Source organism: Battus philenor, unplaced genomic scaffold (assembly GCF_028537555.1).
Source record: "Battus philenor isolate CCGP_79_NKW_IND1 unplaced genomic scaffold, ilBatPhil1.0.hap1 SCAF_15, whole genome shotgun sequence".
Lineage (NCBI taxonomy): Eukaryota > Metazoa > Arthropoda > Insecta > Lepidoptera > Papilionidae > Battus > Battus philenor.
The window spans coordinates 13,704,133-13,728,816 of NW_027181677.1; the positions used below are offsets into that span (position 1 = coordinate 13,704,133).

The following is a 24,684-nucleotide window of genomic DNA, read 5'->3' on the forward strand; positions in this document are numbered from 1 at the left end:
ATGACGGACACAAAAGAGGATGGACATATTGAGCAGTGTTGAAAGGGCAAAAATACTTTGAACTAAATTAATATTTGTTCGGATACACATATAAAACTAACCACTTTTGTAGAATATCTAATTGGAATAACTGTATCATTGTAATGAATGATTATTACAAGTAACATTTTCTGTAAGCTAAGTTGCTGTGGGATCACCCTATGGACTAATAGATTTTTTTAATTACAAAGTAATTTTTTGGCTAATCTTATGTTTCACGAAGAGAAGAATTACCAATAAAATTCTACAAATTTGTGTTAACTACAGTTTAAGTTACTTCATTTGAATCACGTGTGCTTTAACTATTGATTTATAAAGGTTATTTTAAGAATTAATATTAAGGCTGTTTTTATATTCAATTTATTTTAATACAATACTTTTTTGTAATTAATTTTTTTTAACAAAATTTCAAGATTTTAGTTACTTATTTCCGTATACGGTTTAAACGCACAAACAACTGACACTTGTAAAAGGAATGTATGCATTTACGTGTATCCGAACTCTGTAGTACTATTTTCTCGTAATCGTCGTTCGAATAAATGACACGCAATAGCGAGGAACCAATAAAAACGACGCGCAAATACACGAGTTTTTATAAATCAAGTGCATAATATACAAACGTTGTCGTGTAATTTGATTCTTGCGTTTTGCAGCGCCGCATCGTCGTCTCCGTGCGATGCGAGGCGTAGAATATGTTGTTTTGGTTTGGCGAAGGCGCGAGGACGGCGTGACTCCCATGCCCTGCGCTCCCACGGAAGGGCGTGCGGATACGTTTACTATGAATGATTTTATCTCTTTCTAAACTCGAGTGTCTGTGAATGACCGAGTGTAACAGCGACCGTACCGAATTATGGATTGAAAAGTGTTTGTTGTTGATGTATTTTGATATTTGCAACGCGCCGCGAGCATTGTTATCTCGTGCGAGGATCGTAGTGGTGCGGCGGCTAGTAATAACGTAAGCGGTCATATGGCGCCCGTCGGACTACGCCGGACGTGGATTTGCTACGCCATTCGATTTATCACCCAGCGATTTACTATTTACGCGCTAATAAAAAGAGATAGTACGTATTTTTAGTCGTCTGGGCGGTTAGGACTAGATTCCGAGCGAGGCGCACGTAAACAACTTCAAGGTTAAGCGGTTGTCTTGTGTCTGCGGCTCAGGGCTGGGATGCGGACGCGCTGACATGGCCGCGATATCGGGCGGAGGCGCCGTGGTGCGCCAAGGCCACCTGCGAAAGCTGAAGACCATGAAGAAGAAGTATTTTGTGCTGCGCGCTGAGAGCAACGACTGTCCCGCGCGACTGGAGTACTACGAGTCTGAGAAGAAGTTCCGCGCCGGGGCAGCTCCTCGGCGGGTGCTGCCCTTAAAGAGCTGCTACAACATAACGAGGAGACTGGACCTTAAGCAGAAGCATGTGATAGCTCTGTTCACAAGAGAGGAGCAGCTGTGCATTGTGGCGGAGAATGAACAAGATCTGCATGCATGGCTCACTGCCATCCTTAAGCTGCACGACTCGGATGATGCCAGTGAAGAGTTGCAGCACCCTATCCGTAAGTAAATAACACATTCTTATTTATCTGCAACTAGTTGTTATTGTCATGTTCAAATTGTTATCAACAAATTACATCTAATAAATTTTATTGAAGGTTATAAATATTAACTTATATTGAGCATGGTTATTTATGATTATTTTACTCAAAAACATAATTTCAATGATTCTAAATTTGAAATTGAATATTAGCAAAATAATACTGGCTATAGTGTATCTATGTATTCTATTAAAAATTTAAATTGTTCATTCCAAATTTAAAATGTTTTTTTAGTCAATATAGAGAAACTTTTGATGAGTAAATATGTTATTGTAGATATTGAAGAAATCATATCTTGATGCAATATCATTGAAAAAAAAAATATAGGAATATAAATAACTTATAGTGAAACTTTCATAAATGGATTATTTAACAAATGAATTAAAAATATATTACTCAATATTTTTACCGAAATAACATATATAATTTGTTTTGTTAACCGTTTTTATAAGTAACAATTAAATTTTAATTAATAAAACATCAAAACAAGTTGACATACACATAAGATGTGTAGTTAACATGTTTATTGCAAATTATATATAAATAGTTGTGTCTGAAGATATTTTTATACAATTCAAGCTTTTCCTCAATTATAAAATATAATGTATTTCTGGATATATCCTGTAATACTCCTATATATATTTATCAAGATAATTATTTGGTACAATTAGTATCAAAATTATAATTTTAATTATAACTAAATCTGAGTTTTTATAATAAACATTTCACAAGTACTTATAAAAAAATTCTCTATAGTGTATAGTATATAACTTATTTATTACTACACATAAATTTGTTTTATAATGATTTTTGGTAAACATTAGCAGAAAAAAAAATAAAAATTAAAATAAAATTCATATGTTTTGCATCAGTGTGACCAAAAGTAATGTCGCTTTGAGTTAAATTCACAGGACTACATTATTAGCAAGTTTTTATTTCAAATCAACAATATCATATTCATTTTCGTTATCAACAAGTGTTTGCCATCTAGTATACATATTTTCCATGCCGGAGTGGTAAAAATCAATGGGTTTTTCTGTAAAATATTTCGACATAAACAATGTTACTTCGCGGTCCCCCTAATATGTGGAGTTTTTATAGTTAAATATATATTTACCTTAATTTAGTGTTGTTATGCTGTATAACACATTTTGCTTTTAAAAACATTTTAAGATGCAAATGGATGAGAGTAACAGTTTATCTACTTCAGTGAGAGAGATGTTGCGAGTTCAGTACAAAAATATTTCTTTCTATTAATTTATCTGTTACAATCTCATCTTAAAGATACATAGTATATCATATAGCAGGAAGTTATGAACAAGGAAAATGTATACATTTTATCATACATTTATTTATGGATAAAATTTGACAAAATAAATAGTATTTTGATAACTGTCAGAGTAGTATGTTAGTCTAGATTCTAACATAGCATTAAAATCTGATATAAACACAAAAATCTTAAACCCGTTACATACTATTGAAGTAGTTATAAACTAGATAAAACAAATCATGGCTGGAATAGAAATGTATTTATTAGTAGATTAGTTATAGTTTTTACTAAATTAAAGATGCAAATAAAATGTTTTTACTTTTAAGTCATCACGAAAAATTATTTATTTATATTTTACATTGTTCATAATTCATATTATAATGTATTATATATATGAAAATTCTGATGGAGCAGAATATGGTAGAAATTAGGATCATATTAAACTCCTTCATAATCAGCTTGTCTCGTGTCAATGAGCTGGTTTCCCAATCAAGTCTAGCCAACCCAACTATACAAAAAACCCCAACAGACCTTTGATGTCATTGACAATATCCACTGGATTAGTACATGAGCAGTTTACTTCTGATCCAAGTCCTCCTATAATACTTATTCTTTAGTTGTGTATATTTAAATTTCAAGCTTCTCTTGTGAAATCCTTCATGTGATCAAAAAGTAGGTGAATTTGTTTAAAAATATAAATTCTTTATTCATTCTTTCAAATCAATTTCATCTCCTTAAAGGTAATCCCTGTCCGATAAACACTTTTACTTTTGCCAACATTTTTTTGTTCTGGAAACAGTAGGAATAGTCTTCCTTCTTCAATTCAGTTTTTATCTCTTTAATTGTGACGGGATCTCTGCTTTTTAAGTTTACCTAATAGTTAGAAGATGCACAGTGCTAAAACAGGCGTAAATGTTGGTTGCGATACAATATCAGTTGAGTTTGAAGCTTTTTTTACAAAATGACTAATTTTGGCTACAATACAAACACTTGTAACTCAGAGATGATTAAAATTAAACCTTTTGACAAACAAACACTTGGAAAATTTTATAGACAGTCTTACTGACCTAGGGAAACGAATTACTTGCATTCTTAATGCCAGGGAGGTCTAATTTTCACATTAATTTTGGATTATGGTAGTATATTATAATTATTTCTTCACAATTATTTCATCAAGTCATTGTCAACATCTCCCATCTACCTTTTAATATACACAGTTTTTCTTATAATAATCTGTGTTGTTAAAAAATTTCCATAACTTATCACTTATACAATATTGAATAACAAAATGATTAAAATTATCAATGCCCATCTATAAATATAAATTGTATGATTGTTATTACAAAGTTTACATTTAATTGATTGTCACAAGTGTAAGAACAATTTCTATATATTATATAGAAATTATTTAGTATACACTTTAAAGTATATAGGATGATTGTTTATAGATATAAAAGCTTTAAATTAATAAATGTGTAGATAATTTGTCCAGTCAATTGATGTATGGTACATTCTATCTAAAACTCAGTATTAATAAAAATTTATATTACTGCATATTAAAATAAATTATTGTTTATTATCAGTCCCTGAACAGTTTGTACTACTAGAAATTATTCACCATGTAATGTATTTCAGACTGATAATTTTTTATTTAAAACTCTTTATTGTACATGCTAGAAAATATAAACATAGTTGTATAATAGTAAAGAAAAAATATAATGGGCGGTCTAATCACGAGACAGTTTCTTCCAGACAACCATAGTATGGAAGCAGTAGAGGGATAAATAATGTGTAGTTATTATGTACATGTAGACAAAAATACTTACATATACACATGTATATAGCATACCTTATACTTACCTTAAATACATTTTGAACATAAGCTGATACAAGTTCAAATCAAATTAAGCTCTCCAGGTATTCTACCTTTTATATACACAAGTGAATATTATAATTCATTCAAAGCAAATAATAGTAAATAAATAAAGAAATAAATGTGAAACTTATATTATTTTGGATAATTTTCATTTAAAGATAATTCTCCTTAGATATTTATTATTCTCTTAATAAATAGCAGTAATTTTAAAGCTTACATCCTTCGTCATATATCTGAATAAAAAAAATATCTTGTAATACTTTTAGCCGTGCTAACTTGAGAATAAATTCTCCGCTTTTCATCATCTCTTTTTTAAAATTTTCATAGGCTTAAATTGATCACTATGAAATAAATTATAGGCTTATATGTTCTGATGGTAGTCATAGTCCTATAGGAAACACTGCACAGAGTGTTTCCCATCATGTGGCCCATGTTCCGCAGGTGGGCATTTTGAAAGTGGATTTCACATGCGTTTAAAACTCTTACTTTAATAATAGGTTGTCAAATATCTCCCTTCCGCCTTTTTGTCTTTTGAATTTCGCGGCTATGTACAAAGCGCTACAGAGCTCGTATCTGGCAATACTGTACATAATTTGAAAAGTCTTGACATAACCTACAAAACGACGCTATGCATGATTAGTTTGGATATTGCGTTCAACAGTTATAGACGTGTAAACATGGAGTTCACTAACGCCGAAATTCGCGCTATTTTAAAGTTTTCTTTCGTTAAAGGCAAATCCGCTAGAGAAACGTTCCGTGAGATTAATGGTGTTTTGGGGGATGGTACTCTATCACTTTGAACCGCGGAGGAATGGTTTCGACGATTCAGAGCCGGCGAAAACGACACCATGGATAAGCCAGCCGGCGGAAGACCTGTGACGACAAATACCGATCAAATCATGGACTACATCGAGCTAGACCGGCATGTGGCATCTCGTGACATCGCCCAGGAGATGGGAGTTAGTCACCAAACCATTTTAAACCATCTGCAGAAGGCTGGATACAAAAAAAAGCTTGATGTTTGGGTGCCGCATGATTTGACGCAAAAAAACCTTCTGGACCGAATCAACGCCTGCGATATGCTGCTGAAACGGAACGAACTCGACCCATTCTTGAAGCGGATGGTGACTGGCGACGAAAAATGGATCACATACGACAATATCAAGCGAAAACGGTCGTGGTCGAAGGCCGGTGAATCGTCCCAAACAGTGGCCAAGCCGGGATTGACGGCCAGGAAGGTTTTGCTGTGTGTTTGGTGGGATTGGAAGGGAATCATCCACTATGAGCTGCTCCCATATGGCCAGACGCTTAATTCTACCATCTACTGCGAACAACTGGACCGCTTGAAGCAGGCGATCGACCAAAAGCGTCCAGAATTGGCCAACAGGAAGGGTGTAGTGTTCCACCAGGACAACGCCAGACCACACACTTCGTTGATGACTCGTCAGAAGCTACGGGAGCTCGGATGGGAGGTTTTATCACATCCACCATATAGCCCGGACATAGCGCCAAGTGATTACCACCTGTTCCTGTCCATGGCGAACGCCCTTGGTGGTGTAAAGTTGAACTCAAAAGAGGTTTGTGAAAAGTGGCTGTCGGAGTTCTTCGCAAATAAGGAGGGGGGCTTCTACGAGGGAGGTATTATGAAGTTGCCGTCTAGATGGAAACAGATTATCGAACAAAACGGCGCATATTTGAACTAAATCCGATCACTGTAACACTTTTTATAAAGCATTGAATAAAGAGCAAAAAAGCGGAAGGGAGATATTTGACAACCTGTTATAAACAATATATGTTACATAGAGAGGTATAAGAATTCTAGAAAGGTTGAGGTCTAGAAAAAGATTAGTCTAGTTGGACAGCTAGTTTCATTTATATTCTATATAATTGCTGCCTTGGTGGGCTGCAGATGGTCGTCAAAGAGGCATGAGGCTAAGTTAAAATAATTTTGGATGTTATATTTCATCATTATTCATCACCATTTCTTCTTCATTCATTAATGGTAAGACTACTGTTTGAAATAAGCGTTCTCTCTACATCTAAAATAGAACTGAGTAAAACGGGCTGCATCCAGTGTTCCCTTACCAAGGTTATCTGTGGACCTTGGGTGGACTTCAATATATTATCAAAAAGTTGTTTAAATATTTTCCTGGACACATGAGTTGTTAATTTTAGCCGAATTATTATTAGCTGTATTAAAAGTAATTGTTTACTGCCTAAATGTACATAAGGAAAATTAAACAGAAAATTTTAACTATAGGATATGGTTTTTATACCTAGGGTTTCCATAAAACTTTCCTCTTCTTTTTATTAACATGGTATGGTGGAACCATGCTATATTTATGATGCCAATTGAACAAGTACAAACAACAATAGACTATATCTCAAAGCATAAAGGTCCTTAATGGGTACTCTAATTGTAATATTTATTTACACTAAAAGGAAGCAATCAAAACATAACCCATTGTACTGGATATTGAACTTTGTTGTATAGCTGTAGAGATCATTTTCGTTTGCTATATAATTTCATTGATTGAAATTCTACAGATCATTGTACCACATTTGTGGTCACTAACTTTGTCCCACTAGATTATTACTATGATATTATAGAAGTGTGAATAATCTTTAACATTTTTTTATATTTCAACGTCGTATGCTTTATGCTATTTGCTATTTTTAATATATAAAAATAAATTTTTAAATTGAAACTTAGATTTTTTTTTAAATATAAACCTCATTAGAGACACCATTTTGTGTAACAGTCTAATTATAATTAGAGTCTATAATTGCTTACAATGTGATAAGTACAGAACCCGGCGATAAATATTGCACATCGACCTTTGGAAAGAGACAATCGGCTAATTTCGGCTAATTTACGATGTCTATCGCACGAAATACGACTGAAAAAACCTCACGTAGATAGTGTGGGACAGAGATAGTGCTCTACGAAACTGAAATTAACCGATTGTCTCTTTCCAAAGGTCGATGTGCAATATGTATCGCCGGGTACTGTATTAGGTTCCTTCAAAATCTCAAAGATTTCGGATAAAACAATTCATATATTTATTTTTATTAATCTTATTCCATAGACATTTGATTTTTTTTAAATCAATAATAATAACTTTAGTTGCCGCCGATTTGTGAAGATAAATGACGGGTTGATGCAATGTAAGTCAAAAGAGTTGTTTTCGGATTTTTTTTATTTATTTATTTACACTTTTTTGTACACAATCGAGAATAACTAAAAAAAACAATAGAGGTGTAAGTGGCGGTGTTATCGCTCGAGGCGATCTCTACCAGACAACCTTCGGATGGAGATGAGAGACATGAAGATATATTTTTTTATTATTACTTTAAAACTGGCCAGTTCTAAAAACATTGCTAGGTACGTATCAAATAAAAATTCAAGGAATTGCAGATTGTATGCAAAAAATATTTAGTAATTGACGACCGTGTGTTTGTTTTGTTGCCGTTTTTCCTGTAAATTTTATATGTACAAACAATAATATTTCCTCGTGAATAATTATTATAAATTTTGCCAGTTTATATAATTCAGGTAATTAAATTTGTTTTTGTTTATGTAAAAACTGCTTCCGCAACGGAGGCTTTGAACTTCCTGTCGGTGTTTTAAGCGTACCGTTATATGAGAGATTATTTTTTTTAAAAAAAAAACCTGTGATAATATTTTTCACGTCTGTTTATTTCTGAACGTAGTGTCCATTTTGAAATAACTTCGAACCTATGACAAGCTCTTTTTTAATCTATGCTCCACTTTCTTCACGTACCAATGGAGAGTCCAGTTATTGACATAACTTGACTAAGCCAATGGATAGATGATGACCGTGTGGTATTTACCGTCAACCTTTTCCACAACCAATTTCTTGTGGAAGTGACATGGTTGTCTGGGAGCGATGTGGCCAAAATGACTTAGGAGTCTAGTAGCAGTACAAGGTCTATAACAGAATTCCCAATACTTTTTTGTGTCGTAGACCCCTTGCTGTGTTTTTCCGTGTTGGGTAGACCCCCTTCTTACCTGATATTGATTTCCTGTAAATTTTTAACTGCAGTGAAGTTTAGTGTTATAAACTTAAAGTAAAAACACGTGTTTATTTATACATTTATTAATTGAATTTAAATTAGAACTACTCAAAATAAAATTTTGTATCTGTTATGTAAAATATACGTAACATTTAATAAACTATAAATAAAGTAAAATAAGCAATAAGTCAATATTTTTAGTGAGAAGGATGATGCCTGATGCTTAAAAAATAAATTATCAACATTTGGCGTCAATTTTGTAAGGGTTAATCTTAAATTTCCTCGGCTAATGATGTCCAGTCTGTTTCTTTTTTTCGTTAGGAGATTGCACTATTGTGGACCCCCATTTTCATTTCATGGCCCCCAAATTTTTTTCGCTGACGTAGACCCCTTGCAGGTTGTCATATACCCCTAGGGGTCGATATAGACCACTTTGGGAATCACTGGTCTGTAAGATCAGATAGTGAACAATAATTAATTTTGATTTATAATAATTCGAATTTTAAAAATGCTTCTCTTAACTATATTATCATTACGTTATTTATTATTTCTGAAACCATTAATCCTTGGATAAGGGGGTGTACATATTTAATTGACGTCAAATAATTAATAGCAGTGCAATGATATTGAGCGGTGATAGCGCAGCAGTAGACTGTGACTTTACATCGTAGGTTACTGGTTCGATATCGGGAAACAATTTTATTCGTAATTTAAACTTTGTATGTTAATTATATAGAATTGCCACTGCTCAGAAACAAGTTTCCAGAGTATGGACAGCAGCCCCTGCGTACCATAACAGCACAATGAAATCAACAAACCCCCTACCAACCGTCATAATTATGGTATGGCTCCCCATAGATATTTTTGGGGGGCGACCTATTCCTTGTCGTAGGCGTCTATGGGCTGAAAGTAGGACCATGAATTAATAGCTATATATATATACTACATCCTTGTATATTATTCTACGATTCTGACGGGACTTATGGCTAGCACAAATATCTATGATGTAATGAGAAATAAATCGTTTTTTTTTTTTGTTAAATTCCATGCGGACGAAGTCGCAGGCAAAGCTAGTTAGAACTAAAACTTGACGATTCATCATTATCATTTAAGCCGTCCACTATTGGACATGTCCTTCTCTATATATTTCGAATATGATCTGTTCGAAGCGGCCTGTATCATCTTCCGACCTCAACAAAAATGTCTGTCTAGCTTGTGGACGTTGCTTTGTGTTCCGTGGTCTCCTCTCGAAGACTCTAGCAGCTGTCCATTCTGATCGCTATATAGTCTGTTCACTGCAACTTTAACTTGTCAATCATGTAGACCAATCCCGAGCATCGCCTTCTCCGTGGCCCCAACTGTGAGTTTACCGAATGGAAAATAATGTCACGAATAAATGAAGAATCTGAGTTATATATTTAATAAAATACGTGTAATAAGTAAGAAAAATAATGTAAATAAATGAGTAACACGTTCCGTGCCGCGGTAATTTTTGAAGAATTTTCATTCCGGCCGCGTGGGACGAACACGACCCACACTTTAAAAATTAAAAAAAAGTCGTTTAAGACGTATGCTTTATACTTTCAATACTGCAAAACTATAATTAGTGGGAAAAATTTATAAATTTTACTACGTGATGTGAAGTTTTTAGTTTTTGTTTTTTATATTCGATCCTACAATTAATATGTTTAAGAATCCTTTGTTTTTTAATGAGAGCTGCAAATGGCCTGAACGGAAGGTGAAGGTTCGTGTACGCCCCACAAAGCAAAATTATCCTTGTGAACCCAAGACAGGAGTTGTACGAGAGGTACCCAATAGCAACTATAGTAGAAGGACCACGTTTTAGTGCAAGTCATCACTGGAAACACGCTTTCGTCTTAAAGCACATGTCATTAAAAGAATGGACTTTATCTAATATGTTATATAAAATTCTCATGTCACGGTGTGCGTGATTGAACTCCGAAACGGCTCGACCGATTTTCATGAATCTTAGCGTGCATATTGGCCAGGGTGGAGAATCGGACATCTATTTTTCATCCCCCTAAATGTTAAGGGTACCCACCCCTAATTTTTTTTAATTTTTTAGACAAAACATTTTGTTTTTATTTTTTTATGAACAGCATATAAAAATACATGCAACTCTAAATTTTCACCCCTCTACGATCAACCCCTATTTTTTATTTGTTAATTACACACTTTAATTTTTTTGCAAAACAACAATAATTTAGTTATTTTTAATGAATGTATTCCAAAATATAAAACTAATATCACTAGAGTAATCGTCAAATCATACAACGGTCGGTTTTAAAAACGCGCTAATTCATTTCTATTCACACGTGTTTTTTTTTTTTCGAATCAACATTCCCATGATGGGCGAAGGCATTTTTTTTTCCACCATTACGCGGCGTGCGTGCGTGAAACGTAACGCGTGACGTCACACTCACGCAGCGCCGGCGGAAAAATCGCGGAAACGATCGCTGGCGGGGGGCGAAGGGGGGGGGGTCTCAAGGCTGGTGTCGGCGACCTCACGGGGGCCGTGGTCATGACATTCGGGAACGCACGGCCTGCGCGCCGCGCCCACTGCGCACCGCCGTTTGCTAATACAGGATGTTCTCTTATATATCACTCTGTATCTCCAAAAATAAATAATAAGAGTAACAAAAAGCGGCCCCTAAATTCAGATAAATGTATAATAAAATTATTGTTTAGTATCTGTCCTTGTGATTGTAAAGTACGGACAGCATATTTTATCAGCAAAAATATTTTAGACCTATTTCCAATCAGTCTGTATAGAGCGATGACTTTTACCCTTAAATGCATGACTTTTATTTATACTTTTAAAAAAATATTTATCTTGCAGATAAGTACACCAAAATTTAGGGAAAAATAGAAAAAAAAGAAACATGTGTATAGTATTTTTAATACTTACTTTTTTTTAATTTATATTGCAGATATACAACATACTCATTTTACATTTAAGTGGTATGTTGCAGTTTTACATGATTATGCATTTAAGGGTTAAAACATGTTATATTAGTTCGGTTTTATTGTAATACGACAGTACAATAACTCCTGGCGGTACAGTCTTGAGGAACATATAGTAAATGATAATTAATCTTGATATATAATCATTTGATTTTAGATACGATTTTCTTACTATATCATTACGTTATTTTTTATATGTGAAAACATTATTGAATAGGGTATACATAGCTCCTTTGGTGTCAATGTATATTATTTGATAGAGAATAAGATAGAGGATTTAGATTTACGATTGTTGGTCGCGGGTTCGATTCCTGGGATATAATTTTATATAATTCACACATCGTGCATATAGATGGGCATCAGTATCTACTCCGTACCGTAATACCACACTGCGATCCTCAACCCGCCTGCCAGACATGATGGTTACGGTATATCATACCATAAATATTTTTGAATTGATATCAAGTGAGCTATACATTTATCAGTTCAAAGTTTATATAGCTATAGCCCATTCTTTTTGGCCGATGGATACCAACTGCAAGGTTTAGGTCTTTTGCCAAAGTTTTTTATTATGGCCCCCGCTATTGGAGGCCTCTCGTACCCCTAATTAGTTGGGATCAGGGTCTTTCTTTACAATTAAGTTTTTTCAGATTATTCATCTTTATTCTTCACTCACTGTCATACTTCTCGATTTCTTTTATTCTTTCCTTATTTCCATCACAATATCTTTCATTTTGTTCTTTCATTGCTTCTTGCTTTCATCGCCTTCCTTCCATCATCTTATTACTCTTAGGTGGCTAGGTACATTTTTTTTATTCCTTATTTAATTATTTACATATTCTATTTTTTTATGACAGTTTTCTTTGGGCTGTGCATTCGTAATACATTACTACACTTTTCTTATTCTATTATTCCTATTATTATTTGACTAGTTATTATGTGCAGTTTATTAGGTACCTACTTATCTATACTGTTTTGTTTCTATTAACAATGTCATTCACAACCCTACGAGCAAACGATAGGAATGATGGGCGAAGGTTGTCGTCGCCCATCATTACGGCGATGCTATCTAAATCTATCTTTCTAAAAATCTCCCAAAGATCGTCACGATGACCGATCATACGCTACCAACATTCAGTGACTTCACCTGAATTTAACTATGTCGTTTGTCCACCTAGTGGGGGAGGTGGAGGGGGTCTCCCACGCCGCGACTACCTGCACGTGGTCGCCACTCGAGAAACTTTCGACTATCGGTTGCCCGAGTGATGCGAAAACCTATTACTCTGTATGAATTAAAACAATTTTAAATTATTTATCCTTATCTAATATATAAAATTTCCATGTCACAATGTTAGTTACCGTACTCCTCCGAAACGGCTTGAACGATTTTTACCAAAATTTATATGCGTATTCAGTAGGTCTGAGAATCGGCTACTATCTATTTTCCATACCCCTAAGTGATAAGGGTGGTCCACCCCTAAATTTTTAATTTTATTTTTTATACAAAATTTTTGTTTTCATTTTCTTATGATACAGCATACAAAAATATATACAACCCAAAATTTTCACCCCTCTACGATCAACCCTTATTTTTTATTTGTTAATCAAAAACTTTAATTTTTTTTGTAAAGCAACGTTTGCGGGATCAGCTAGTAAAATAATATAAACCATGCGTTTTTTCTATATCGTGCTGTGAACACATAAGAATACATTCAAGACATTTATTTATTGTAAAAAAATTATTTTTATATTGTACTTTGAATGTGTTTTATACACACACTCACCCACACACATATATTATAATGTTTTTTTTATCCGTTTAACTTTTTTTAAGAACTTCCGTCGTACATTTAACAAGAATAGAAAACAGTGTTAATATGTATTTGTATATATGCACGTAGGTATAGTAATGTATGTATGTATACGGTTGAACTGCCTTCTCCTTCATGTTTCTCATCTCCATCCATAGGTTGTCTGGTAGAGATCGCCTCGAACGACAAGACCCTCTCTTGTATCTCTATATAAATTGTTTTTTTTTTTAGTTAGTACCTCTTGTACATGAAGTGTAATTAATTATTAGGTTGGTCAGACTTATTGTTACTTATTAAAATTAACATGCATTTTTATATAATTAAGATATTGAGATCGAACTAATACGACGCGTTATATGTGACATAAAAAAAATATGGCGATAGTTATTTTGTTTACTCGATTGTCATGGAAAATATTTTACGGCGGATGCGAAACGCCGAAAGGTCAGCGATCTGTTCGGTATTAAGGCTATACTAGATTTCATTTCAGTTTGCGGTATTAATCATCGTCTATAAATCTATGAGACATAAATTATACAGGGTGATAGTTTACAGGTGTATCTGTGAAGGGGTCAATGTTGTCACTTTATAAAAAAAATCAACAGCTCTCTTCTTCCTGTGACCTTAAATATGTCTAATGGAATCAGGCGTTATTTTGCGCAAGTCCATCCTTAGTAAGAAAAGGACCAATATAGCGCAGCCCGCTGATAAAAGCATAAATAAATGCTTTTATGCTTTTATCAGCGGGCTGGCGGGCGGTGCACTTTGTTGCACGACTACGACTGCATGTGCGGAAGTGGCTAAATATAAGTCCTTTTCTTACTTAAATATGTCGTCAGTCCATCTAGTGGGGGAAACATTACGGCGCCAGCCTTGCCTACTGCCACACACACAGACGAGCAATTCTTTAAGGTTCGGTAATTGACAAATCGTGGCGATTATGATATATATCCTTTTTTACCTTTTATAAGCGAAGCATTTGACCTCTATCTCTTGAAACCCTATCACTCTTGTTTTAAAGACTCCTAAGTTATAATTGTCCGGAAACAATGACGCTGGAAGGTTGTTCCACTCCTTGGCTGTTCGCGTTATAAAAGTGTCAGCTAAATGCTTAGTGCGGGTAGATGGAATTTCAACCGTGAACGGGATGTCGTGAATCCGTATGTATTGAAGATAAAAGATTTTTGAGGGAGGCCGAGGCCTTGCAGAGCGGTTTTATGGTCTATGGGCGAATGAAGTAGAGCATATTTTAATTTTTCAGAGTTTAATATAGAAAATGTGGGTAAATTTGTTAATGTAGTTATTATGAATTACCTGGTAGTCGCTTGAGGAAAAAACACGGTTAATTACGGATGTTTATATGCTGAAATATATTTGACGATAATGTCAAAGTCAATTCGCTTTGTAAACACGTTGGAACTTTTGATAACTTTATTTGTAACACCATCACCTGAATAGTATCATCATCATGTCCGGCCTGGATCACACGATGTCCGGCCTCACGCTGCCCGAATCCAGCGACTTGTCGCGAACTTGATTAAGCCTTTAGTCCACGTAGATGTGGAACAACCCACTATCCATGTGCCCATATATCACAAGCAATTTTTACAGTTAGTGACATTAGTTCTGCAGATCGATCTCGAAAGGTTTCAAATATTTATTTTTAATTTTAAGGTAAATTTATATAGGTAATACTTTATATCTATAAATTAATCATGTAGGATGAAGGAAGGAAAATAATATTTACAGTTCAATGGGTATTTTGTGGTTGTTGCACATTAAAAAAAATCCCCGCAATATTGATGATAAAACAGGTAAATTATTCGTAGAATTCAACACGATGCGCTTGATATAATAGAACACCGTTGACTTTAGACGGCGCAACGTAAAAAACAATTAGTAATCGGATTCCAGGTGTCTCGGTGACTCAGTCCGGTGAAGTTGATCTGAATCGGCCACCAGTGGGATCAATAAGAGATAATGTAAACAACTTTCATATTGTTTAGACATTTTTAAACATAATTATTCTCCTTTGGACTACAGTGCGAAGAAGCCGAAAAAAAATTAACATTGATTAAAGCACCATTAACACGTCAAACACCATGGCGGACACCATGTGTCCGACAGCATACTGTCCCCTGGGGCCACACCATTAAATCGAAAATCGTCAAAAAATCGCCAAGATGTTTATTAACAAATGTTGTCAGTAAAACTCTTAAAAATAATGGGAACGGAAACAGCGATTTACCCATTATTTTTCTGCGGGGCCGCGCGGGTCACATGCCTTGGTAAAAACAGTCGAAACACTGTCCGTTGGCTCCCTAGAGGCTTTTGATGTGATCGAGGGCATCCGGACACGTGGTGTCCGACGCGGCCTCTTGGACCCAACATGATGGCAGTCACATGGTGTCCGTCGCGGCCCACTGAACTAAACATGGTTTTTAGAATAAGTTAGCTTCCGAGTAGGTAGGTATACAAGTATAGACTTAATTTATCGGGGGTAGCATATTTAAAACAGGAAAGCGCGAGGGACGATCGCTTGGTAATCCCTGACCGGGAGGTACAACGGTCCGCCATTTCTCGCAGAGGCTGATCACCGAGGAATTTTAATGGGTAGGAATCCCATGAAACCCTGTCCTCTGAGGCAGGGTTTCATGAACACCCGAAGGATTTTTCGACGGAATTTAAAAAAGAAGTAAAAAGACAACTACAAGCAACACCGAAATCGGAAGAGAATAACAAGAATTATGTTTGTGATGTACTAGGAAGCTGCTTTTACATATTATGTATACGCTTGTGTCGAAAAATGTTACCAAATTTCTCATTATAATTTTCAAGTGTATTTCGTGTTTCCGCTCTTATCTTGTTTATTTTTATTTTGCATTAACATTTGTATTTTTTTTATTCTAATGTTTTTCATAAAAAAATAGATTTTTTTTTGTGTTACGTTGATTAAAAAGGTTGTTCACCCCTGATCTAGTATGATATGGGGTTGGTGTACCCCGTGAGATACGATCCGAAGTCGTCTCCGACGGACAGGAGGTGTTAGGTGGGACAATTCTCAAATATTTAATGGAATCAGGCGTTACCTCGCGGAAGTCCATGCTAAGTAAGAAAAGGACCAATATTTAGTCATTTCCGCACATGCAGTGGTAGTCGTGCAACAAAGTGCACCACCCGCCAGCTCGCTGATAAATGCGAATGCGGCAAACAATGCGAATTACACAACTGCCACCATTAAATCACTCAACGCGTGTTTCATACCTCCACGGGGCATCTTCAAGAGTTATGTTACACCGATTAGTGCCAAACACATAGTTTAGAGGGAGAGAGAGAGAACGTGGAACGGTGAAACACGAAAATGGCTAAATATTGGTCTTTTTCTTACTTAGGATACTGATTCCATTAGATAATTTTATCTACTATTATCACAGTTTCAGCTGTAAAAGTTGATTGCTGAATAGTGGCTTCTTAAACTCCATTTAAGACCGGTAAAATGGGATTCCGTGGGGGATTACACAAGTTTAAGACCGATTAGTGCCAAACACAGAGTCTAAACTATAGCCTAGACTCTGTGTTTGGCACTAATCGGTGTAACATAACTCCTGAAGATGCCCTGTGGAGGGGTGAAACACGTGTTGAGTAATTTGGCGGTGGCGGTTGTGTGATTTGCATTGTTTGCCGCATACGCATTTATCAGCGGGCTACCACTGCATGTGCGGTAGTGGCTAAATATTGGTCCTTTTCTTACTTGGGACAATTCACGGCGCCGACACCATCACCGTTCGTCTGCGTTCACCTATTTCGCGGAACAGATGTTCGCGGCGGCGTGGCCGGTCAATGTAATTGGCAGTGATTCACGCGCGCGTCTGGGCGGCGATCGCGGGCCTATTTTTTGCGGCCCCTCGCCGAGTGTTACTCGAGGTCATGCTTCAATAACAACGGAACACGTGCAGGGGCTCACAGGCGCGGGATCATCTCGGACCTGTTCGATTAGCCGAACTAGTGATCTACGATGTTTCTAATGCCTTCATTTACATATTTCGTAAATATTTTGTTTGTCTTGCATATTTATATTCGCAATTCCAGTTTGATCCTAGTACAGAAAACATTTCACTTCGATCAATTTACGTATCCCTATCGGTACTGACTTTACTCACTCCTTTGCAATACAACCTATTTTATTTTTGAGCCTTCGATCGTTGCTGCCTTAAAAGAGGAATGAAAGCTCTGCCCTCTCGCACTAGCAGAATCTGAAGTTAGATCAGAAAAAGTCAAGAACATGCTCCCTTTCGATGTTAGGATGAACCAACAATGTTTGCGCATTCAAACTGAAGGTTCGTATCCTGTTGTATGACAAACTGATAGAAACGTCGCAATTATTTTTTATTCATACATAATTATATTATACTCATAAGAATAATTTTGTTTGTTTTTTTTCTGTTTGATGGCATTTAATTTTTTCATATGAATTTATAAATTTGTCTGCACCGCCCATATGGAATTAACATTAAATACGACTGAAGTATTTTTCAAATATAAAAAGAAACATCATTAAGTTCGATGAATATACCTATAGTTGTAGTCCCACTTGAAACAGAGACTCTGTCTTCTTTTGTACACATAGATGTCCACGGCTGGACATATGCCTATCCCATAAGATTCCAATAACACCTAAAGTAAGCGGTCAGTTTTCAGCGTTTCCATATTTTAACTTAATTTTTCAATATTTTTTCTTGTTTTTGGGAAGCACAGATAAAAATCCGTGTTGTTTTAATTAGTAAGAGTGACTTTTATTTACAATGAAAATAAATTAAAAACAAAAACACTGGTAGAGAAAGTAAGAAAAGGATTAATATATAGCTACTTCCGCTATGTAGCAGTAGTTGTGCAATAAAGTGCACCGCCCGTGAGCCCGCCGACAAATGCGCATGCGGCAAACAATGCGACAACTTACACAACTACCGCCGCCAATTCACTCAACACGTGTTTCACCCCTCCACGTGGCATCCTCAGGAGTAATGTTACACCAATTAGTGTCAAACACCGAGTCTTAGTGTTACTCAATGAATTTTATTTTTATTTTCCTTTTCACATTTATTTATTATTTACGACCTTTTCCAGTAGGCTTGTTTCTATTCTATCCTATTTTTTATCTAAAACTAATTGTGCTTGCGACTTCGCTTGAAATTAAATCAAAAATTATTTAGTTTTCTTTTAGTTTGAGAATTTTTCTGAAATAAAAGTAGCTTAACCCATTCGAAACACTATATAATTTTGGAGATGATCCACAGAATCCAATTTTTTTACCATTTTTGGTAAAAAAAAGAACATGTTGCTAATAGAAACCAGTCGTTTTGTAAATCTCTTTGTACTAATAAGACGATTGCAAACAGTATGTGCGGGTAGCTTCTCATTTTCGGAGTTAAATTGAAACCAATATCAAAAGTTCGAACTTAGAAACGAAGAAGAAACTTAGATCATTTTTAATTTGAAACAGACTTGTCCATATGGCAGCTTTTTCCAGACTAACTGATAATTTCAAATCAATGTGTGTGTGCAGTCTGTGGAATGGGTTAAGTTAGTACTTACTACACCAGCTATCTGTCCAATACAGGTCCTGTCAAAATCGCTCCAGTAGTTTCAGAGATTAGCCGAAACAGACAGACAAAAAATAAAAAATAAAATTTTGGTATCTATACCGTACATATACACAGACACCACAATTTTAGTTATTTGTGTAGATACGGTTTAAAATCACTGCTATTAACACTTTCACTGCGGGCCTAATTTTGAAGAACTTTCAGCTGGTGCGGCTGAGGTCGAATCAGCCTCAAGCTGAACTTCCTAGTAGTGCGGTTGAGGCCTTTTCTGCCTCATGTTCATCAATATTTTTTTACAATATTGAGTCAATGCTTCGCAGACATAAAGAAAGCTATATTTGTCTTTGTCATACCTCATACGGCCGAGTGTTAACAGCCGCCGCACTAGAGAGAAAACACGAGTTTTACGCGCCACACCAGTGCAAAGTCTACCATGAGGCTGAATCGACCTCAAGCCGCAGTGAACGTGTTAATATCTATCATGGCCTAATTAGGTTCTTACATTCTACACTTGTTTATAAAACTTGCGTAAACTTGAACCTTAGATTACTAGATTGGGGTCTCTTTTATTTTATATCACTCTGTGCCCACGTGCCGGAACTATGACTTGTATTATTTCCAAAGTAACTTACGTAGTCGATCGAATGCATGTAATACAATATACACATAATAATGTCACATGAATATGAAAAACAAAATCGTTACTTATACGTCGCCATTTCTAACAAAAGTATAAATATATGTAAATAGTTGTTTTGTAACAGCTCTTGCCCGTGAAAACAATTCATACAAAAGGTTTGTGACACAGTGAGAACACAGACTGTATATACAAACTGCCTTACATTTATAACGTATATCGTTATATTGTAAGAAAGCAAAATAAAATTGTACGGGCTAAAAATTGATAAAAAAAAGAATTAGAAATAACTGTAAATAAAATAAATAAAAAAGAGTCTGAATATGATACCAAAATTTACCTGCGATTCAATATTGTGAAGGACGAAAAGAAAGCGGGCAAGAATTTGGGAAAATCCGAAGGAAAGTGAGAAATTTTTTTTTACGTGAACGAATTATTTACCTAAATATGTGACTTCCTGCCCCACAAGTGGCAGGAAAGACGAGAGGTCCAAAATAAAAAAATCCAAAGGTCCAATAAAAAAGTATCAGGTACGGATCGAACATAAGTGTCTTAAAAGCCCTTACTTAATATGCTTAGAATATTTCTTAATAATGTAACGCTTGTAAGAAGATTTATATTAACATTGATAACATAGTTAATAACTATGTTAAAATTAGGGAGTCATATATGATAGTTTATATGTATATGCGGTGACCGTATTGTAAAATTGTTATAACAAGATTTACTAATATGTCTTGTTGGTGGGTATAAATAAAAATTGTTGCTTTTCCCACACCTCTTTAAGATCAGGAAGTGGCGTCGTAAAGACGTCCTCACTGATCTCATCTCTGGGTTTCAACAACCCAAGCGCCACACCACATACGCCGCCAGTACAAATATTTGTACTGGCATCGCACACAAACACGTATCATGTAGCAATATCAGATATCACACATCGCACAATCCGAGTCATTTCCAGGTGAAAAGTGATGCCGATTCGAGTAAGGATCCTTATCCTACATTAAATTGCCGAGTGGTCCTCGCTGTCAACGAAAACGCTGCAACAGAAGTTGTACATTTACACTTGTACAGCTGCTGCCTTCCCGCGAATATATAAGTCATTGTGCAACTGAAATATAATTGGCCCTGTGGAATTTCTGCATGTTTACGGACCCCTTTCGTTCCGTGAATTTAGCTCTGATGAGGTTACAAAAGCTCTCCTAGTTAACATTGAATTTAATTAAAAAATATTCTGGAAATGTCTGGCATTGAAAGTTTAGTGTAGTCACTAAAATTATGGTAATTATATTGTTAAAGATGAAATCACTCTTAGAAAACACCGCTAAAGTTATTTTCCTGTCACATATAATTGACTTATAGCGAAAGTGGAATGACGATCGTTGACCTCACCGCGCATTGCTAAATAGTACTCGACGAAAACCACTTAACGGTACCAACGAAATGTTGAAGATTGTTGTTTTTTTTTTACGAATCAACATCCTGTTGCCTCATTGTTGTTTTAATTTACACATAATTGTGTAGGAATAATTTTGTCGCTTCGTCCTTATAATCATCCTAATTTCAGTCGTAAAGACATCAATTACTTTCAACTAATTAACAATTAACTTTCAATGTCTTATATAGGGTGGGCCAAAAATTTTTGCAAATAGCAACACTTGATTTCTCCAAAACCGTGAGAGTAAGGGGCCAACGGCGAGACGGAGCACATCTCGACGATGTAATTTTTAAAAAATAAATTTTAATAATTGATAATTACGGTAAATAAATCATAAACAAAATAGCATTTGTACTTTTATTTCTACACATGTTTCAAAAGTGCAAAAATTTATGGCCCACCCTATACATACATACAAGTATAATCTTAGATGAATTTATTTAATTTAAAATTTCTTTTCAAAATTAGTTTGCTGTTACGTTTAACCCTTAATTAGGCGCATGGGGTCAGGGCCACTTGAAATTCAAAAAATATTGGCTTACAGTCTTCAGAGCGTACTAACGCTCTTTCTAGCTTCCTAACTCCTCTCGGGGTACGCAAATTAGTCGCATCCAGAACATTAACTCTTGCACACACATCGCTGTCCTTTAGAGAGCTGACCCCATGCGCCCAGTTACGTTCCATTTTTTGGCGAAGGTAAGTTTTTACTTTTGTGATTATTTTTGTGTTCATATTAGTATATTGTTTACTATTTATCTTTGTATGTGTGTATTTTGATACGGTATGATTTCTTTATGTATTTTTGAGTTTTTTTATATGCTTTTTCTTTTTTTTGAATTGAAATGCCTAACGACAAACAAGTATTGCAATGGCTGGATGAAGTGCTTGATGAAGAGCAAGATATCGCTGGTTCAGGTTCGCAAGACGAAACTTTAAACGATGCTGTCATTGATAGTGCTCATAATTCAGAAAGCGAAATTGAGGAGTCTGAACATATCCAAGACATCCCTGTATCAACGGAAGTAATTATTTTTTATCTCGACATACACAGAGAAATGGCCCGAAAGTTAAATGGTGTAATGTACCACCATCGAACGCAGTAAGGACCCGAGCACAAAATATTATTTTACATTTACCTGGAGTATATACATATCTGGCATTTGTCATACACAAAGCTAATACTGGGAAGACTATGACATATTCAAGACGGATTTTCTTGAAGAAAATAGCTGCGGCACTTGTGGGAGATCACCAAAAACGTCGCATACAACTACGTGCTGTATCAGCGACAACAAAAAAACGGCTCCATGAAGTTTATAATGTGACAAGGCGGTTTATCAATCGATAGCTTAGCGCGGGCGCTGTTCATCATGTCCTAGAAAGGACGACAAAAAAGTGCCAACAAAATGTTTCAAGTGTCGTAAATTTATTTGTCAGCAACACTCAAGGATTTACTACGTCGGATGCAGAACAGAAGATTTCGCTGATGAGGCTGAATAAACTTTATTTCTTAAGTTGATCGCGGCTATGCCAAAAAAATTAGTTTAAAGAGAGGTTTACTGTTTGTGTTTTTTTTAAATATTTATAATGTCATAGTAAGTATTTGTTTCTTAAAGTTAAGTATATTAAAGAACTTTATTAATTACTATAGAAATCCATTAAGTTTTATTCCTTTTTGATACTCTTTTCCCAATGTTTTTTTGGGGTCATTTAAGACCCCATGCGCCTAATTGTGTGATTTTCTTAATGCGCCTAATTAAGGGTTAAGTGACTAAACTTATTTCCTGTTATATCTGTAAAAAAAACGAACTTGTATCAAATAAAAGTGCTGAGTGTGCGCGCGGCCTTATGTTCTCCGTTGAACGTCCGCGTGGCGGACTGTTAACTCTGGGATTCCCCGCCTTACGCACTCGTTTGAAACAGCGTAACGTTGTTTGTTTGGCGGCGGCGGGCGCGGGGCGGCGCTATTTCCCTCACGTGCGAATTATGATTGTTGTTGTTGTAGTGCATCGCGGGTTCTCATGTCCGTGTGTTTTGATGAATCAGTTGCTTTGCCGTTATTTCAAATTGCACAAAATAAGTTATTGCGACGTAATATACACGGTCACGTGAACAGAGTAAATTTTATTAAAGCCTTAAATTTGTGAATAAAGTTAATATTTACGAAAAATCACAATATCTTTATTAAGTCGTCGTTTCAGCTCAAAGACACCCAATGCAAAGCTTAGGTCTTCCCCAATGATAACTATGGAGGATTATACCGTAATCGCTACGCTAGGCAGTTGGTTTGGCAATCGCAGTGTGGTACAGTAGTACGCAGAGGACACTGCTGCCCGTACTCTGGAATTTCGTTTATGAGTCTTCTTCCGCTTGGTTACCACCGCTCAACTCTCTATATAAAATATAACAAAGTTTTACTAAAACAAAATAGGCTGATATTTTTTTATGTTTTAAACAACATTTATTTTTTTTCGGATTTTTGATAAGTTTTTCGTAAAAATTGTTCATTTTCAAAATAATACAAATTTACGTATATCATAGATGTCGTTTTATGACATAAATAGAGCCTATATTAACATTTTAAAAACAGTCGCCTAAATATAAATGAATGCATACTAAAAAAGGCTCTTTCTCAAATCTTTTTCATTGGGAATAATTATTAATAATAAAGGCTTTGTTGTAAGGCTTTTTTTATTTTTAAGATCTGTATTTCACAGACATTAACGTCCGTGCTATTGTGTTTATAATTACGTTTAATATTTACGAATTTATTTCCTCACGTTTATGTATGTTACAGGGATTTTATCAAACTTTTAATTAACTTATCTCGTTAACTATTTAACTTTGTTGAAGTCAATATATATTATGACTTACACTTACTCAACACGTGTTTCACCCCTCCACGGGGCATCTTCAGGAGCCATGCTACACCGATTAGTGCCAAACACAGAGACCTGACTCTGTCTGGCGGTTGTGTGATTCGCATTGTTTTCCGCATACGCATTTATCAGCGGGTTGGCGGGCGGTGCGGTGCATTTCATTGCACGACTACCACTGCATGTGCGGAAGTGGCTAAATATTGGCCCTTTTCTTACTTTGAATGGACTTCCGCGAGGTAAAGCCTGATACCATTAAATATTTTTTTTATAAATCTTTGATGTTTTATGTTGTAACGACGCGCTAACAATGTCCAGTTTTTAGGATTACGTTTCGTACGACCACTTCCTCATCACTACTCCACATTGTCATCCTCAGGTTGTGGGTCAGTGTCTGTGCGGCGGTTGCCTTATTCGTCACATCTATGAATCTTGCGATCGCATCTCGATATGCGATATAATATGATGACCAGATGATCTGATGTCCCAAACGAGGATTTCTTTAATGAGGTCTTGGTCAG

At 35.5% G+C, this 24,684-nt stretch overlaps 1 protein-coding gene across 3 annotated transcripts in view; it reads left to right on the forward strand.

Annotated features, from left to right (window-relative positions):
• The first annotated feature begins 582 nt into the window (after positions 1-582).
• Positions 583-24,684, forward strand: part of chico (insulin receptor substrate 1 chico) — a 46,723-nt gene continuing 22,621 nt past the window's right edge. For all 3 annotated transcript variants that reach the window (XM_068761683.1, XM_068761685.1, XM_068761684.1), the window contains exon 1: positions 583-1,590. In XM_068761683.1, coding sequence (XP_068617784.1) covers positions 1,224-1,590 — 367 coding nt within the window. In that variant the 5' untranslated portion in view covers positions 583-1,223. The remainder of the gene's footprint in view (positions 1,591-24,684) is intronic.